A 17,830-nucleotide genomic window follows, 5' to 3' on the forward strand; every position below is an offset into this window, starting at 1 on the left:
GCTGACACCCACCTGTGCCTGGGGCACACCTGGGGCACCCTCACCTGTGCCTGGGGCACACCTGGGACACCCTCACCTGTGCCTGGGGCACACCTGGGGCACTCTCACCTGTGCCTGGGGCACACCTGGGGCACCCTCACCTGTGCCTGGGGCACACCTGGGACACCTTCACCTGTGCCTGGGGCACACCTGGGGCACTCTCACCTGTGCCTGGGGCACACCTGGGGCACCCTCACCTGTGCCTGGGGCACACCTGGGACACCTTCACCTGTGCCTGGGGCACACCTGGGGCACCCTCACCTGTGCCTGGGGCACACCTGGGCCAGCCCCACCCAGCCTGGGGCACACCTGGGCCAGCCCCACCTGTGCCTGGGGCACACCTGGGACACCCTCACCTGTGCCTTGGCACCCCCACCCGTGCCTGGGGCACATGTGGGGCACAGCTGGGGCACACCTGGGACACCCCCACCCATGCCTGGGGCACACCTGAGGCACCCTCACCCGTGCCTGGGGCACACCTGGGACACCTCACCCATGCCTGGGGCACACCTGGGACACCCCCACCCATGCCTGGGGCACACCTGGGACACCCCCACCCATGCCTGGGGCACACCTGGGACACCCCCACCTGTGCCTGGGGCACACCTGAGGCACACCTGGGGTACCCTCACCCATGCCTGGGGCACACCTGGGGCACACCTGGGCCAGCCGCACTCAGCCTGGGCCAGCCCCACGCGCGGTGTCCCTGGTGGCAGCAGGGGGCGCTCCCTGCCCGCCTTGGGGACACGGAGCTGTCCCTGTGTCCCCCCCACGGGCACCCCACACCCCGCTACCCTCCCTCCCACCCCCACACTTGCAAGGCAACGCCTCTCCCATGCAGAACCTCGGGAGCACCGAAAATCCCAGTGGGGCAGCTCACGTCAGGTGGGAATTTTAGCAAGGGTGTGAATGCTGGCGGAGAAAGGCAGGGAGGGAAGTGCTGCTCCTTCAGCAGATGGTCAAACCTCGGTCAGCCATGTCAGCCTGACACAGACACCCATCAAATCCTCCTCACACCCTCTCCTCCTCCTTTCTCTCTCTAATTTTGGGTGTCTCGTGGTTTCGGCTGTCCCCACCCCAGCAGCACACACAGAGGTGGCTGTGCCGGTGCTGAACTGCTGCCAACGCCACTGGCGGAATCCCGGCACACCCCTCCCAAAATCCTGGCAGCGGGTTCCCTGTTCCACACCATCCTCCACCCCCTGCACCGGCTCTTCTGGTTTGGGAGCTCCTGACACTCACTGGTGACAGTGGCTGTCCCTGCAGCCCCCAGCAGGGCTGGAGCTGGAGCCTGCCCGGATCACAGAGCTGGGAATGGGCAGCTTTGACTGAACCCGGTGGCAGAGCCAGCACAGGAAAGGGCACATAACTCTGGCCAGAAGGCGGCTCAGGACACCTGCACCACCCTGAGATCCAGGCAAGATCCACCCAACTAACAGGTGAGTCTTGGGAAGAGCAAATGGCAACGCTCCAGGCTGAGAGTTTGCTCAGGGCATCTGCACCCCTGCACCACCTACGCAATGATCACCTCTGCAGCATCACAGAATCACAGAATTATTTAGGTTTGGAAAGGCTGTCCAAGCCCATCCAGTCCAATTGTTCCCTCAGCACTGCCAAGGCCACCACTAAAGCATGTCCCCAGCTGTCACAGTCTGTTAAATCCCTCCAGGCATGGTGACACCACCGCTGCCCCAGACAGTCTGTTCCAAAGCCTGAACACCTTTTCCACATAGAAATTTTCCTTAATATCCCACCTAAACCTTCCCTGGCACAACCTGGGGCTGTTTCTCTTTGTCCTGCCTTTTGCTACCTGTGAGCAGAGCCTGAATCCCACCTGGCTGCCCCCTCCTGTCAGGGAGTTGTGGAGAGTGAGAAAGTCCCCCTGAGCCTCCTTTTCAGTTCCAGGCTGAACCCCCTCAGCTCCTTGTGCTCCAGACGCTTGACAAATCAAGACAATTCCTATCCAATTAAAAGGGCAGCTCTGGTAGGAGTTTGCACCCTACAGGGGTGCCCCCCACACTCACCCCACAGCAAACACCTCAGCACAGATGCCACCGGCACTTGGGCAGGAACATGCCTCTACCCATGGTCATCTGTGAGAAAAAATAACTACACAGAGCCAAAATTCAGGCCCCTCCACCCTGAGCAGCAGCACAGGGCTTAATTAAAACCTATTTTTGGGATTCTGGCTGTGCCCAGCCTGCCTGGTAAACCGCATGGTCACACAGGGAGAGGGGCCTCATCACGCACAACCAGCATCTTTGGGGCTACACCTACTAATTAGGAGAGGGAGTTCCCAACATGCCAGTTCTGAGTTCTTCCAGACAAGCAGCTTTTTACATTTTTGCAAACTTTTCTCTGAGCCAGAACAAGTTACACAGGCAGCCAGCAAGTCCTCAAAGTCCTGGTGGAGGTCTGACAGGTGGCAGATGAACAACCCTTCTGCTTGGGCAAGTGCACTGTCACTGTTGCCTCAGGCTGATTTCAATCCACCAGCCCAAATCAGATGTTCCTGTGAGCAGGCTGGTTTGCATTCTTCCCAAACTTTTGGGGGGCCTACGCTTGTTGTCATTATTACAACATCCCCTGAGCTCTGAGAGCCTGAGGATGGGTGTAGCTGTGATTAACATCCACTTGCACAGTGTAATGGGCTACAGCAGCCCTCACAGCCCTTCTGGCTATGACAATGAGTTCTCCACACTTAACATAAAGAGTTTCCCTTGATTTTAATCCTGCAGAACCCTTGGACCCTGCCACATCTTGCAGCGGTGAGTTCCACAAGCATCACTGCAGTTCCCTGGGGAGCACCAGGCACGTGCCTGCAGCAGCAATTTCCCTCTGGTGTTACCTGACCCACCCAAGAGCTCTGCCTGGCCACATCTCACCTGTGCCACGGCTCTATCCTGGCCACATCTCACCTGTGCCAGAGCTCTATCCTGGCCACATCTCACCTGTGCCAGAGCTCTATCCTGGCCACATCTCACCTGTGCCAGAGCTCTATCCTGGCCACATCTCACCTGTGCCAGAGCTCTCCCTGGCCACGTCTCACCTGTGCCAGAGCTCTATCCTGGCCACATCTCACCTGTGCCAGAGCTCTCCCTGGCCATGTCTCACCTGTACCAGAGCTCTCCCTGGCCACATCTCACCTGTGCCAGAGCTCTATCCTGGCCATGTCTCACCTGTACCAGAGCTCTATCCTGGCCACATCTCACCTGTGCCAGAGCTCTCCCTGGCCACATCTCACCTGTGCCAGAGCTCTCCCATGACACATCTCACCTGTGCCAGAGCTCTCCCTGGCCACATCTCACCTGTGCCAGAGCTCTCCCATGACACATCTCACCTGTGCCAGGGCTCTCCCTGGCCACGTCTCACCTGTGCCAGAGCTCTATCCTGGCCACATCTCACCTGTGCCAGAGCTCTATCCTGGCCACATCTCACCTGTGCCAGAGCTCTCCCTGGCCACATATCACCTGTGCCAGAGCTCTCCCATGACACATATCACCTGTGCCAGAGCTCTCCCTGGCCACATCTCACCTGTGCCAGAGCTCTACCTGGCCACGTCTCACCTGTGCCAGGGCTCTCCCTGACTATGTCTCACCTGTGCCAGAGCTCTCCCTGACTATGTCTCACCTGTGCCAGAGCTCTATCCTGGGCATGTCTCACCTGTGCCAGAGCTCTCCCTGGCCACATCTCACCTGTGCCAGAGCTCTATCCTGGCCATGTCTTACCTGTGTTGTACGCCGTGGGCATGGCTGAGAAGGGCAGTCCCTGTGTCAGCAAGCTCGGAGTTGCCACGGAAACAACTGGTGTGGTCAGAGAGTGAGTTGCTTGAGAGACACCCAACCGCTGTGTGTTTTGCTGTGGGAGCAAACAGGGAGGGAGTTAAAGCCCAGATGTTTGGACTTGGTCATCTCCATGGGTTGTGGCCCCCTCAAACCCCCTGGGCATGCACTGGAGCTGAGCATGGAGACCGTGGGACAAGCAGGATTGATCCTCTGGCCATTCCACACTGCAAAAAAGCAAAGTACAAACCACACCAGCCACTGACACTCTGGACCTTGTGAAATTCATGTGCAGGTCATGGCCTTGAGTCCCCTTCCTGCCCAGGGCTGGGCTTCACCCACTAACACCAGCCATGTCCCCGTGTGCATGGAGGGGGAATATCAGCAGGACACCTCAGACAATTCCTCGCTGCTTTCCAGACGTTGCATGTGAGGCTTGCTGAGCTTCCAAGGAGTGACAAAGGGACCAAACTAAACCAAGACCGGCTGAGGCAGCACCGAGCTGACATCTCCTTCCTGCAGCTCTGCTGGCCAGGAACAAGCCCCTGCCTCGAGGGAAGCTGAGGACACTAAGAATTGGCCTCAGGATTTTAAAGGGACTCTGGCATCTCTGAACTCCAAGTCCAGTGCTTGTCAACCTGCCTGCTCAGTGCCCTCACAAGGTTTTGGTGACTCAGGTCCATGGTGGAAAAGTTCTGCCCTTGGACCAGTGCACACCAACCTCCCCCCATGGTTTTCCAGGCAGTTACGTGGGCGGATCTATAGGTCAGATTCAGCCCTGTTTACAAGGCAGATAATCTGAGCTGTCTCTGCTGATCTGATTTAAATCAGACTCAAGAGGCTTGACTCTAATCCCAAGCACCCCAGCACACGTCACCCTGTGAAGACTGGGGCAGTGCCCAGCTTAAATCACGCCTGGCACGAGGCTGGCTGGGACACAGCGAGCAGGTTCCTGTAGAACCCAGGGCTCCTGGGGCCTTGCAGGGCTGGGCACAGACTCTGCAATGCTTCCCCATGGCCAGGGAGACTCTCCTGGGACAAGGCTGGAGGCTAAAACCCTGGCCTGGCCACCTCCAGAGGGTAACAGCACCTGGCTGTGCAGGATTTGCTCACCCTGCGCCCACACACTGCCCAGCCCACAGCTCCCTTCTGTGGCCGGGGAAGGCGATTACCAGGGCTCTAATTGCTAAAGCTGGGGGGCTGGAGGAGCGGGTTTTCCTGGCACACAGCCTGCTGGCAGCTGCCCTCGGCTGTGCCCACTGCTGTGGGGTAAGGACACGGTAAAAATGTCCTCACAGCAGGTAAGACACAGCCCTGGCCCTGTCCTGCCTGCACGAGACCCTAAACCAGCCCAGTGGGGTGCAGCCCTCACAGCCCCATCCCTTCTGCCCGTCTCCCCAGGGCTCTGTGGCTTTCCTGGGAGAGCACAGGCACAGGGACGAGTGTGGCCATGCCACAGGGCTGGTGGGACAGCAGCTGGGCAGGGTGTGCCAGCCCCAGGAACCTCCTTGGCACCACAAGGCGAGTGTGGGGATGTCAGCCCCAGCTGTGCTGGGTGAAGCACCCCGATTTTCACCACAATCCATGCAGGGAGGAGATGTGCAAGCTGCCCCCCACATCGTGCCACTCACACCCCATGCCCACAGACAGTGCTCCCGGCTGCCATTCCAGTTGGTGACACACCATGCAGCATGCTCCCAGAGAACAGATCCTGCTGCCCCTGGCGTGTCAGGAGCATGCAGAGAAATGGGGGGACGCCTCTCTGAAGCGTGTAAGGGAGGAGAGCACGCTCAGAGCTGCAGGAGCAGCGCTGAGGATGGCAGGGCTGGGGCTGCGGGCAGCTGGGACCCAGTGGAGGGGCCGCTGACTCATCTGGCAGCTGCCTGGAAAGAGGTGGGAGCTGCCATTTGGAGAGAGGCTCTGCTGTGTAGGTTGAGCAATATGGAAGGAGCAAATCTGGGGAGAAGGTTAGCGGAGCAGGGGGGCATCTGCACCAGGCAGGAGGGATCTGCAGGGACAACACTCGGCAGTCCCCTTCCTGATCCAGCAGTGCCAAGGTCCCTGTCCCACGCTGCCCACATTTCATCACTCTCCATCCCCTGCTGCCACCTCAGCTGGGGCCAGGATGTTTTTCACTTCAGGGAAAAACCCACCAGGTTAATTCAGACTAACAATTAAAACTGCAAATGCCCCCCCCAGTGGATTTTTACCTAATTCTGCTTCAGTGTGTAGCCAGGGAATGCCCCAGGCAGTGGGGATCAGGAATGAGCAGATGGGGAGGTTGGGAGTGACTGCTCTTTCCACACATGGGGAAACTGAGGCAGAGAGATGCTGGAAGGGGGCCACTAAGCAAGAAGGGCTTGAGGACACCACTAAGCGAGAAGGGTTTGGAAGAGCAGCAGAATTCACGTCTGCCAAAGCTCTGGCCCATCCTTGCCCCAGCCAAGAGTGTCTCCGTGCAGGCTGCCAGGAGGATTGGCTTTCTCCTGTGTTTTTGGAGAGCTTTTCCCTGGCTGCGTGACCTGCATCCCGCAGCAGCTCTTGCCCTTCCCTTGCTGTGCTGACCTGCCTCCCATCTGCCCTGCACCAGAATAGCAACGGAGCAGAGTGAATCCTTGCCACAAACAAGGTGGCATTCACTTTGCTGGCAGGGAGAGGAAAAAAAGCTACAAAAATAACACTGAAAACTGCCCCATGCACAAGGGAGGTTTAGGGAGTGCACTGGCCAGCCAGTGGATTTACACAGGCTTTAAATAATATCTTTAATATGGGAAGAACCTGATTTACTCCCTGTCTCTCATGTGCTGGCAATGGGCCAGGTCCTCCTGTGCTGTAACTGTGGTGGCTCCAGCAAAGCCCCACAGGCAGCTCCAGGGCAGTGCCCAGCCCAGCTCCACAGCCCCAGGGGGACCCTGGCTGACCTCCCCAGAGGGACCAACACAGCAATTTTGGCCTTGGTGGAGAAACAGGCGCTTTGCAGCCCATGTCAGCTCCTTCTTTTCCATAGGGAACCTTGTTTTCCTCAAAGCGTGTTTTTCTTGGGATTTATTTTCCGCAGCAGGATTGGATGTACCGCTGATGCCCACATCCTGCCGCATTCCCGACACAGGGAGCAGTGTCCACCCCTCTGTGTGCCCCATGCCTCGTCAAGCCAGGGCTGGACCAAGGGGACAAGCAGCCCGTGTCCCACCACACCGCCATGCACGCTCAGCAGGGAACTCACCAGAGCCAAGTGGTCCTCGGTCTGTCCGTGGGAGAACAGGGAGAGAACCGAGAGGCACCGTTAACTCAAGCACCCCATCCCCGCCGCCACTGCACCCCACGGCACCACACCCTCGCCTCCATGGGACACACACAGGTCACAGCGGTGCCTGGGACAGGCTTTGCACCACCACGATGGTGCAGGCAGCAATCCAAGCCCTCCTCCTCCTGGGATGTCCCCTCCAGCACGGCCCCAGCCAGCTCTCACCACTGCAGCCCTGGCAGGGCCCCGCTCCCAGCCCAGCCCAGCCGTGTCCCAGCAGAGCTGTGGGCACTCACCAGATGGTGCATCAGCCCCTTCCCGCTCTGCGAGGTGATCACACGCAGGTCTGGCTTGCGGCTGTTGGCGGCGAGCTGCGTCCCGTGCGAGGGCGGCGGCGGCGACTTGGCCGGGATGATCTTGCCCAGGCTGCTGCCGTTGGACACGGGGAGCAGACCCGGAGAGGCTCTGGCACTCACGTAACCATTTCCTGCGGGGGACAGAGAGGAAGGAGGTGAAGGCTCGGCCATGGCTGGATGCATGGCAGCGGTGAATGCACAGTGGTGAACGCACAGACGGTGAACACGGGGCAATGGTGAATGCATGGTGATGAGCACATGGTCGATGCACAGCCATGCTAAACGGGTGTATGGTGAGTGGTGCCACAGTGGGGCTCCATCAGTGCTCCATCAGTGCTCTTCCTCGTTGGAGAGCAGCGTCGCATCCCCTCAGGCTCCCCAAAACCCTCCTGCACCCCAGCAGGCTCACCCTGCGGGGTGAAGCCAGGACAGGCAGCAGCCCCGAGCCCACAGCGCTCAGGGCAGCTCCTCAACCCGCAGGGACTCCCCCTTGTTCCTGCAGTAACACCCAGCAAATCTCAGAGCCTGATCTGCAGCCAGGCTCTTTCTGTGCCTTGGCCGGGCACCGCAGCCCTGCCGGGATGGGTAATTACTGGCCCGTTCACCTTGAAGGTCTCTTTATGGCACTGGGGCAGTGAAAAGGGGCTGTGGCAGAGTGAGGACTCAGTTCACTGCTCCCACTGCCCCTTTGAAGATCTAAGGTTCCCTCCTTCTCCTCCTCCTGCTGCCCCACTTAAGGATTTCATGTGCAAAGAGAGGGGAAAAAAAAAGAAGAAAGGAAAGGAAGAAAAAAAAAATAAAAAGGAAAAGATTTGATGAACATCAGGAAAGGAATAAATTGGATCAGATTACTGTTCTGATGAGGGTTGGGTTTTTTTTCATGAATAGGCCCCAAAGATAGAAAGGCGTTCAGCAATCACCAGGATTCAGCCCTCATATTCATTGCACGTTAGACCGGGAAAAATAGGTCGCTGATTGCATTATTAATCACATCTACCATTGCGCTGCATCTGCATTTCAGCAGGCGGCTGGTGGCAGTGACGCCGCAGCCGCAGCGTGTGGGGGCCGAGCGCCAGCGCTGCCTCCCCGGAGCAGTCCCGGGCCGGACACAGCAGGGATGGGCTGAAGCTGGGACAGGAGGTGGCCGTGACCCCTGGGAGCCGCAGCTCCCATCCCACACACGGCACTGGGCGCTGCCCCAGTGGGTGCTGGGGAGCCACCAGCGGGGACAGCCGTGGTGGCCGGGCTGGCTGGCAGCTGTGGCATCCATGCCCCTGATGGAGGGAGAGGAGCAGCCTTTCTGTCCCCAGCGAGGTGTCCTCCCAGTCCCCAGTCACTGTGAGCAGCCTGTGCCTGCTGCATCGGGCCCTGGCACCTCCAGGCACCTTGAGCTGCAGCAATCCTGCTCCCAAGGCCACCGGCTTTTAGATTTATTAACAACAAAGGTGCAGAAATTCCTCAGGTGACCTTGGCTACCCACAGTGGTGGTGGCCAGGGAAAAGCCAAAAGAAATGTTAAACCCTTTGATATTCTCCTTCCCAAGGCACCACCGGCATGGATGCACACGGGGCTCACCTGGTGATTCCCTGTTTGAGACACACCATGTAATCTGTGCATCACCTGGGGTGTGGATTGGGGTGGCTCCCTGTGCTGGAAAGGAGCTGGTTTGGGTTCCAGTGCTGCCACTCACCCCCAAAGATGGGTGGCCTTGGGCTGTCACTGCTGCTGTCACTGCCATGTCCACCCAGCATGGATCCAGCCACCCCTGTGAGCCAGAGAGGGAAGGGCTACACTCCCACCAGGACTTCCCAACCAAGGGCCCCCACCAAAAAAAGAGTCTAAAAGAGAAGCCTGCCTCCGCACCACCCTGGCATGAATTTGAGCGGGGACAGTCAGGACTCAGCATCCCCCCACAGAACAGGCAGGGTGGACCGGGTGCTGCATCCTGAGGGTGGCACATGCCACCGAGTGTGGGCAGGATGCAGGGATACAGCGACATCGCTGCAGGATCCGGCCAGAGGCACCCGCAGCTGATGACTCAGAGGCAGCAGGTGATCACTCAGTGCTGCAGAAACTGCAAGGGAGGAGAAGGAGGAGGAGGAGGAGGAGGAGGAAGAGATGTACCAGGTATTTGAAAAGCGCAAGCGCAGTGCCAGAGCCACAGTCCCCTCCCGCAGCCATGAGGGGAGCCCCAGGGAGGGCAGGGGGCTGGGGACAGCAGGGGTCTGGAGCTGGCCACAGCCGGGCTGTCCCTGCTCCTCACACCCATTTCCTGCAGTGGCAGCAGGAACGCAGGGAATGCTTCAGTGACGTCAATGCTGACATTCAGGGGCCCTGCCAAGCTCTGCGCCCGCCATGGCTGCTCCCGACAGCTGACATGGGGGCGGCTGCAGGGGAACGGCAGCCTCAGAGGGGCCGGGGGCCGTGGAACCACAGCCCCTTCCCTGTGCCCTCGAGGATCAGCAAAGCTCCGAGCTGGCTGCTGTGGGAACCCAGGGAGACACTGCCCCACAAACCACCCTGGCAGGTTTTGCTCTGCCACGAAATCCCTCTGGCGCTGGCACGGCGGCTGCCCAGCCCAGGGAATTGGCTGTTCCTGGTGGTGCCCAGAGCACAGGGGATGGGGTCTCGTGGCCACAGCGCTGCAGCAGCACAGCTGGACCGACCCCACCTGGCTCCAGTTTGGTATTAACCGGGACAATGTGGAATTCCACACTCCTCCTCCGTGCTGCCGGCTGGAGACCCACTGCAGAAAGGCCCAGAAGGGGTGAGGAGTCAGGCTCCTGGAGCAAGGCTGCCTTTGCCCTGGGATGGATGGCATCTACCCTGCCAAGCCTGGGACCACTGCCAAGCCCAGTGCCAACAGCAGCAGCTGCTTCCCAGCAGGACCCAGGGCTGTCGCTGGTTTTTGGGCTCTGCCTACACCAGCAGCAGCCCAACATCCTCAGACTGCAGACAGCAGAGGCAGATGTGGGGATGGAGATATTGTTAGTGCATTTTACAGCTGAGGAGCTGAGCCATGAGGCCTGAGCCTCATTAGCACTGAAGCTCTCACAGTGGAAAAGGCCCTTAATGAGCTTTTTTCCCTTGCCATAAAGTTCCTTTATAGGGCCCAAGCGCGAGGAGGAACAGGGTGTTAATTGATCACCTGAGGACAGTGGAGAATTGGCTGCAGAACCAGGAGCTAAACCCAGAGCTACCCAAATCCTGGTCTTCAGGGGTCACCTTCCTGATCTGCAGCTCTCCCTGAGATCCTGGGTAGATGGAGACTCCTTGGTCACTGGGGTCTCCACTGAAACCAGCACCCCCCACAAAGGCGCTGACCTGGAGCTCCACATGCTCCCCATGCCAACCCCTCCCACTGCCAAGAGCAGCAAAATCTTCCCCAGCGTTTCCCTATGGACCAGCAGGGCTCAAAAGCAAAGCAAAATCCTCTGGGACGTGTGGGGAAAGCGAGGGCAGGAGTGTCACACGGAGCCAGGGGCGCAGGGCTGGAAGGCTCCTCACTTACCCACGGGGCTCGGGCAGGCTCCGTTCGTGTTGTTCAGGTCTCCCCCAAGCATCGCCCCTGCAAAGCAAGCAGAGAGATGGGATCACCACCAACGCAGAAACAGGGTGAGCATCCCTGCTTTTGAGGGGCAGGAAGGCAGGGAGCACAGTGGAGGAAGGCAGAGGAAAAAAAAGCGGGACTGCCTTCCTGGGGAGAAAGTCCTGGGCAAAACGAGCAGCATTCCTGGTGATCAGGTTGGGAAACATTATCCAGGCAGATCCGTTTCCTTTGGGAAGGAGCCAGGTGCACAGGAGCCTGTTCCAAATGAGGCAGCTTGGAAAACACTGCAGCTATTTTATTCCAACCCCCCCTTTGGGGGACACAGGGCCAGCGCTGCCAGGGGAGAGAGAGCCCCAGCAGCATGACGGGAAACACAATCCCCCCTGCAATGTTCACACCGAATGGAAACCATCCCACACTGCCAGGATGCCACAGCGACACAGACTCCCGTGGTCCCAACACTCGCAGCAAAGCACCGATGCTCCCCACCAGGCTGGGAAAAACGAGACCTTTTTATTCCCAAAAACCAGAACGTTTTGCCTCGCCCAGAAGAAGACTTGATCTTTTTTCTGCCTTGTTATGAAGTTATTTCTCAAAGCCACCTATTCTCCAGCCGGGGCTGCCTGACCACGCCGCAGGCAGCGATTGCAGCCAACAGCCGGCGCGGAGGCTCCGGAGCTGCGACCGCAGTCAACCCGGAGCCCTGGGCTGGCGAACGAGGGGCTTTCGATGCCAAACCCCACCTCTAACCACTGCCCAGCCCTTCTCAACCCAGATGGGGAAACCTGAGACACAAACCTTTATCCAGCCCGTGGCTCTCAGCTCTGGGCTTGCAGCGAGCCCCTGAAAAGCTGGAGGAGGGTGGGAGGGCTGAGCTGCTGCCATGCAGGGAAGCACAGTTGCTCCCCATATGGGAGCAGGATTTGGAACAGCAGTGGTCCCAAAAATTGTACAGACTGAGAAAGGGTGAAATGGCCCTCTAAATGTGGCAAATGTGACGTGCAGCACCCTCCCCTCAAGGGATGGGGATGCAAAACCAGAGGTCCCTGTGGCTCCAAAGTGCCAGGGAAGGGACTCCAGCAAGGGCTTGTGTGGCTGTGCCCTGCTGTGGGACCCCACTTGCATCCCAGGCACCGGTGCCTATGTGGCCAAAGAGGGCTCACCCTCTTGGGTGAGTGATGCCAACACTGCCTCCAGCCCCATACACCCCCACCTGGCTGCCCTTCTCCCACACCATCCCTGAGCCAACAGCACCAGGCACTGTCAAGGCACCCACCCAGAGCTTGCTGAGCATTTGCTTTGGAAACAACACAACCAGTTCTGGTGCAATGCTAAAAAAAATTTAGGGAAAAAAGGAGTTTTTCTAACATGCAAGGCCCTGGCTCCTATAAACAGGATTTCTTCCATGTCCCAGGCAGTGAGTGAATGAGACACAGATGGCCTGACTTGGAACACCTCTGTGCTCACAACCGCAGAATTATCCCCCTCAAACGAGCAGTGAGTGAGCTGGAAATGGCGAGCCCCCAGAGGGGTCTGCTTTACCAGGAAGCCTCTTCTGCTCTCAGCTGAGGGGCCTAGGAGAGGGCAGGAGATCCCTGCAGCCAGAGCAATGGCTGCCTGTGCCCAAGGAAGGCTCTGCCACCCTGCCTGGGGTGAGACGCTGCTCCCTGGGACCAGTCCTAGAGCAGAATGACCCCTGTCACTGCTCCTGCTGCATCCCAGCCAGGCCATTCCTCCTGCTCACCCTGACCCACAACACAACCTGCTTCTGGAGGCACCTCCCAGCCCTTCTCTCCCAATCCACCCCCTTCTCAAAGCTCCCCAGAGCTCTCCAAGCCCCAGGGGTTGAGGCCCCAGACATCTGGGTGGTCACTGGCAACAGCTCTGCCATTGCAGCCCGGGTGACTTTTACAGGCCACCTGTGACATCCAAAATACCAGGAAGGGGCTTTCTGCCCACGATTATGATTTAAGATCATACAGCAGGAGAGCTGGGCTGTGGGCCCACGAGATCTCTGTCCCCCCTGCCACTGCAGGGGACGTGGGTGACAGCTCCTCTCCCCCACCCTGTCCTCTGCCACCCATCGCCGGTGCCCGCTGGGAACGACTGCTCCTCTGATCTGTCAGCAGAGCCACATGAGTAATCACCCACGGCCAACTGCAGCCAGCACAGCCCGACTCAGAGCAGCCCTTTTTAGGCAGCCAGGCCCATGTCACCGGAGTGCCACCGGCCAGCAGGATGCCAGCAGCCACCCCCAGCCCGGGAATGGCACCGGGTGACTCATCTTGCACTGCCCAACATGAAACAGATCCCTGCAGGGATCCAGCTCTCAAACAGACCTTGGTGAGGTGGGGAGCTTGCCCTCAGTTTGGGGCCAAGGCACAAACAGAGGCTATCAACGTCTGGTAGGAGGGCAGAAGCACACACTGAGGGGCAACAACCCTTCCAGGATGCTCCTGCCACCCACAGGTGCTGAAGTGTGGACCCCTGGACAGGGGATGGAAGCAACAGGGGCATCCCTTCCCTCAGGGATGCCCCACGCTCGGTGCTGCAAGCCCAGCCAGGCAGGAAGGATGAGGAGGTGAAGGTACAAAGGGGCACAGAGAGGCTCACCTGCACTGGCTGGCCGCTGTGGCAGCCCTGGGGACACCGTGTTCCTCTGCAGTGCTGGCTGCTGTGGCGACAGGAGCCGGGGGTCTGTCAGCGAGGAGGTCACCAGGGACTGGGTCACCAGGGAGCTGCCTGGGTTGCTGAACTGCAGCGTGTTTTGGTTGGTCACCGGCACCGTCACGGGCATGGCGAAGTTCGGAGCGGGCACTGTGGACTGAGCAGAGAGCAGGGGGTAAAGGGGAGCCAGAGCCGAGTTCCTGCAGCACAGCACAGCTGCTGACCAAGGAGGGACAGCCAGGTCTCCTCAAACCTCCACTGCTGACCTGCAGTGCTGTGCTCAAACCCACACTGGCACCCTGGGGGGGATGCAGCAGAGCCCAGTTCCCCAGCAGGGACCACCAGGAAGAGCAATGGGCTATCCCTGGACACACCAGAGCTCTGCAAACAACTATTTCAGCCTCATTTTCAGGCTGCATTTATTTACCCCCTGTGTTTTCAGGGCAGGCATGAAGGAGAGACTGGGAGCTGCCCAGAGCATGAAGGTGGGCACCAGCCTGGTGGCCTGCCCCCACAACAGCAGCCAGGCTTGGCACTACCCTTCACCCCAAGCAGGATTCAATGAGGCCGTTCCTCAGCCAGCAGGAAGCCAGCAGTGGATCCCTCTCTGGGCTGGCACTGCTGCTGCTGGCCGAGCACCTGGGAAAGACTCATTTTGCACAGAGCCCTTGGGTGACTCTGGGATCCATCCTGTCTCCTCTGGGAGCTGCTGGGAAGGAGGAGCTGACCCCAGGGATGCAGGAGCATTGTTAAACCCTATCCTTGGCTGCAGGTTGAAGACCAGCTTCACCTACCAGTGTCCCGTGGGAGCCAGACCCGCTGCGATTATCCCAGCCGTTTGTCTTATGTCACTGATACGCTCTTCGTTAACAGGAGCTGGCACCTGCTTAGAGGCTTTAGTACAGGCTTTGCTAAAGTCCCACTTTAATTTGCTCCAGGATGGAGAGGGAGAGTAGCCCAGCACTGAATGGGATCATCACAGGGCCAGAGGTGGAGCCCCTCAGGCTGCACCAGCGAGGGAAGAGGGAGCTGAGGTGTCCCCAGTGCAGCTGGTGCATCTCCCCCCTGCCTTGCGGCCTCCCCTCCTCCAGAAATCTGCTCCTGGATAGGTCCTGCTCCTTAGGTGAGAGAGGAGGATGGGAGGAAGGAGTAGGACAGTGCTCACCCACGCCTCGCTGCCAGGAACTCTCCCCACCTGCCTCCCAAGGGCATCCTGTCCTTCAGAGATATCCCATGGCCGCAGCCAAGCCCGAGCCTGCGCTGTGGCACCGCTCCTGGGGCTGCCGTTCACAGGGACAGGCTCAGCAATTCCTACACCACCAGGGAGAGCTGGAACACGGAGCCCTCCCTCTGCTCAGCCCAGGAGCTCATCCTGCACGGCAGCAGAATCGGAGGAGGAGGAGGAGGAGGAAGGTTTCTTGGGCGTTGCACGAACACCGGAGCAGCGTTGTGTAATAAATCACTGCCAACGCGTCCATGTGCGCACAACGTTCCTGGGGAGGGAGAGGAAGAGCTGAAGCTCCTCCACACCACAGCGTGAGCGAGGCTGTGGCAGAGCCCAGGTTTGCCTGAAGCCGGCTCCACCCCACGGCACCAGCGGACGAGCGTCAGGCTGACGCTGCCCCGGCACAGCCGGGCCCTGGCCCGGACACGGCACGAGGGACACGGCGGTTTGCACTTCACTCCGAAGTCTGGGGGAGAAGATGCACACATCAGCCAAAACCCCATTTCTGCTCTCGTTAGAGGTCAGGGCAAACACCAGAGGCAGAAGCTCCGCTGAGGCCTTTCGTTAGGCTGGTGCTAAGCTGCCCCGGCCACGCCGCTGGGTTAGTTCTGGTCACACACAAAACCAACCCAGCAGTTAAAATGGAAAAGCGTCTTCTTCACCCGCACACGCTCCACCTGCACTGCTCGGCCCCTCGTGCCAGGGAGGTTTAGTGGGGGAGCCAGATGCTGTGCCCTGATGAGGAGCTGCCCAGCACTTGAATGCCACCTGCTTGTGGGCACGGGTTGTCCCTCTGGGTTGGCACGTCTGGATGATGGGGGGCCTGCTGGGGACCCTCCCTTTGCAGCAGACACATCCTGGAGCCGAGCAGCCCCTGCTCATGAGAGTGTTCTGCACTAAGGACAAAGCTCAGGTGGCTTTTGAGCCTGTTTTCCACCAGTGGCAGGGCTTGTGCCAGGTGCTGGGGGGCTGCATGTCCTGCAGGGGCTCTACTCCCACCCTACACGCCCTGCCAGGGTGGGAACCTGCACCCCCCTAGTGAAAGCAGGGAGGCTGAGGTGGATCCGTGTCCTGACAGAGCTAATCCTGCCCTGAGCCCCTCTCGTGGGGCTGAGCTCGCTGTCACAGCAGAGCTGTCGGAGATCATCACCACCTGCACCGCACTTTCCTCCACCTCCTCAGCCCGCCCAGGTCTCAGCACAGCCTCCCCACCCCCTCCACCCTGAGATCTAGGGGATGGAAATGCAGATTTTGGGATCCTCGCGAGGATCGTAGAGCAACACAAGGCTGAGTCAGCAAAATAAAACCTGAGGATTTCACAAGGCCCAGTTCTTGAGAAAAGCCAGAATTTTAACTTGTGGGGGCTTGCAAAGCACAGAAGGGTAGATTATTTGGGTGGGGCTGTTTTGCTGTGCTGCATCCATCCCTGGAAAAGGAGCCTCCCCCTGCTCCCGCAGCATTAATTACGGCTGCAGCGACTCGGGGCTAATCCCCCGAAGAGCCCTTGCCTGCATCAACAGTCTCTGCTCCCTTGAACTAACAACTAATTTGAAACGTGTCCCCCTCCTCCTCCTCCTGTCTCCTGACACAAATCCCTTTCAGCACTGTCCTGATGCTACCCCGGTGCCAGTGAGAGCTCCGGGATCACAGGCTAAAACCTCCCTGGATTTCTGCCACGGCCACCAGCTGCCCTGAGGGCTCGGTGGATTTGGGGGGAATTAATGTGGAATAGCCCAAACCAGGCTGAGCTTTGCAAGGATGGGAGGGGGTCGGCACCTTCCACCAGCTCACATGAACACTGGGATCTTAACCCAGACAAAAATCTGGTTTTTTGAGGCAAAGAGGGTGAAAAAGGAGGCCCTAATCCAGTACATGCAGGAGCAATATCCTCCTGCACTGCCTGGCCAGAGCCAAGGAGGGTCAGGAATGCCAGAGCTAGTAGGAAATATTTTCCCAAGGATGGGAAACAGGAAGGGCCCTCAAGAACCAGGTGCATTCAGGGCTGCAGGGGCTGTTGGCATCGGCTCCCAAGGCATGGCACGGCTCCAAAGCAAAGCCATGCAAAATCCACCCCCCCATCACCTGGAGGCACCGGGGAGGGGACCAGGGGGGCTGCAGGCCACCAGCTACTCACTGCGAGCCGGTAACTCTGCATCATTTTATCAAACTCCTCATCAATCTTTTTATATTTCTCTTCCGTCTGCGGGGTCAGCGCAAACACTTCATCCCCTTCCGGGCTCTCGCACTCCCTGTGCTTCTTGTTCAGCGCCTGTTACGTGTGGGGGGACACGGGGGTGTCGGGGAGGGAGCGGGGACGAGGTTCAGGGGAAGTCGAACAGAAGAGAAACAAAACAGAAAAGAACATATAATGAAGGTTTTCCAGCCACGGGCAGGTACTTACACCGTATCGCTTGAACAGGATGTCCAGATCCTCGCTGCCTTTGCGGTATTTATCCTCCATCAAGGGGCTCTGGTCTATGGAGTCGTCACCGTCGGGCTCTGGGCTGTCACAGCCGTTAAAACCTTTCTTTCTTAACGTCTGAAAGCACAACCGGAACAGTCTGAGATCGGGGAGAGGAGCTGGGGATCACGAGCAGGTACCCCCAGGAGCATCCCCTGGCCTGCCTGGACCAGGACTTGCCCCTGGACAAATCAGCACCATCACCCCAAGCTGTCGCTGACCTCAGAGGGGTTAAAAAGTCAGGATACAGCCCCTGGGTTCTGATTCCAGGGTGTCTCCAATTTAGGAATTACAGCACAGGGAGAGATGGAGAGAAACTTCCTTGTTTTCAAAGGTTCTGTTTATACCAGGACTGAATCTGGCCCTGCATGAACTCGGGCATCTTCGTCACTTTCAGGTGCCACAATATCAGGAAGGGGAAAAAAACCTTAATGCCCTTTGCTGTCCTGAAAAAGACAGGGAAAACCTGCATACAAACAGCCAAATAGGAAAAGAAACCCCAAAAT

General features: G+C 58.8%; 1 protein-coding gene across 12 annotated transcripts in view; it reads right to left on the reverse strand.

Moving 5' to 3' along the window:
* Positions 1-17,830, reverse strand: part of MEF2D (myocyte enhancer factor 2D) — an 80,509-nt gene that overhangs the window by 9,268 nt on the left and 53,411 nt on the right. For 7 of the 12 annotated variants that reach the window (XM_058860798.1, XM_058860797.1, XM_058860802.1 and 4 more), the window contains 7 exons: positions 17,265-17,402; positions 16,998-17,132; positions 13,585-13,795; positions 10,933-10,989; positions 7,362-7,552; positions 7,045-7,065; positions 3,768-3,897 (listed from right to left, as the gene is read on the reverse strand). In XM_058860798.1, the coding sequence (XP_058716781.1) occupies positions 3,768-3,897; positions 7,045-7,065; positions 7,362-7,552; positions 10,933-10,989; positions 13,585-13,795; positions 16,998-17,132; positions 17,265-17,402 (883 nt within the window). The remainder of the gene's footprint in view (positions 1-3,767; positions 3,898-7,044; positions 7,066-7,361; positions 7,553-10,932; positions 10,990-13,584; positions 13,796-16,997; positions 17,133-17,264; positions 17,403-17,830) is intronic. The other 5 variants (XM_058860806.1, XM_058860805.1, XM_058860804.1 and 2 more) reach the window with 5 other exon arrangements.

The sequence above is a fragment of the Poecile atricapillus genome, chromosome 33 (assembly GCF_030490865.1).
Source record: "Poecile atricapillus isolate bPoeAtr1 chromosome 33, bPoeAtr1.hap1, whole genome shotgun sequence".
Classification (NCBI taxonomy): Eukaryota; Metazoa; Chordata; class Aves; order Passeriformes; family Paridae; genus Poecile; species Poecile atricapillus.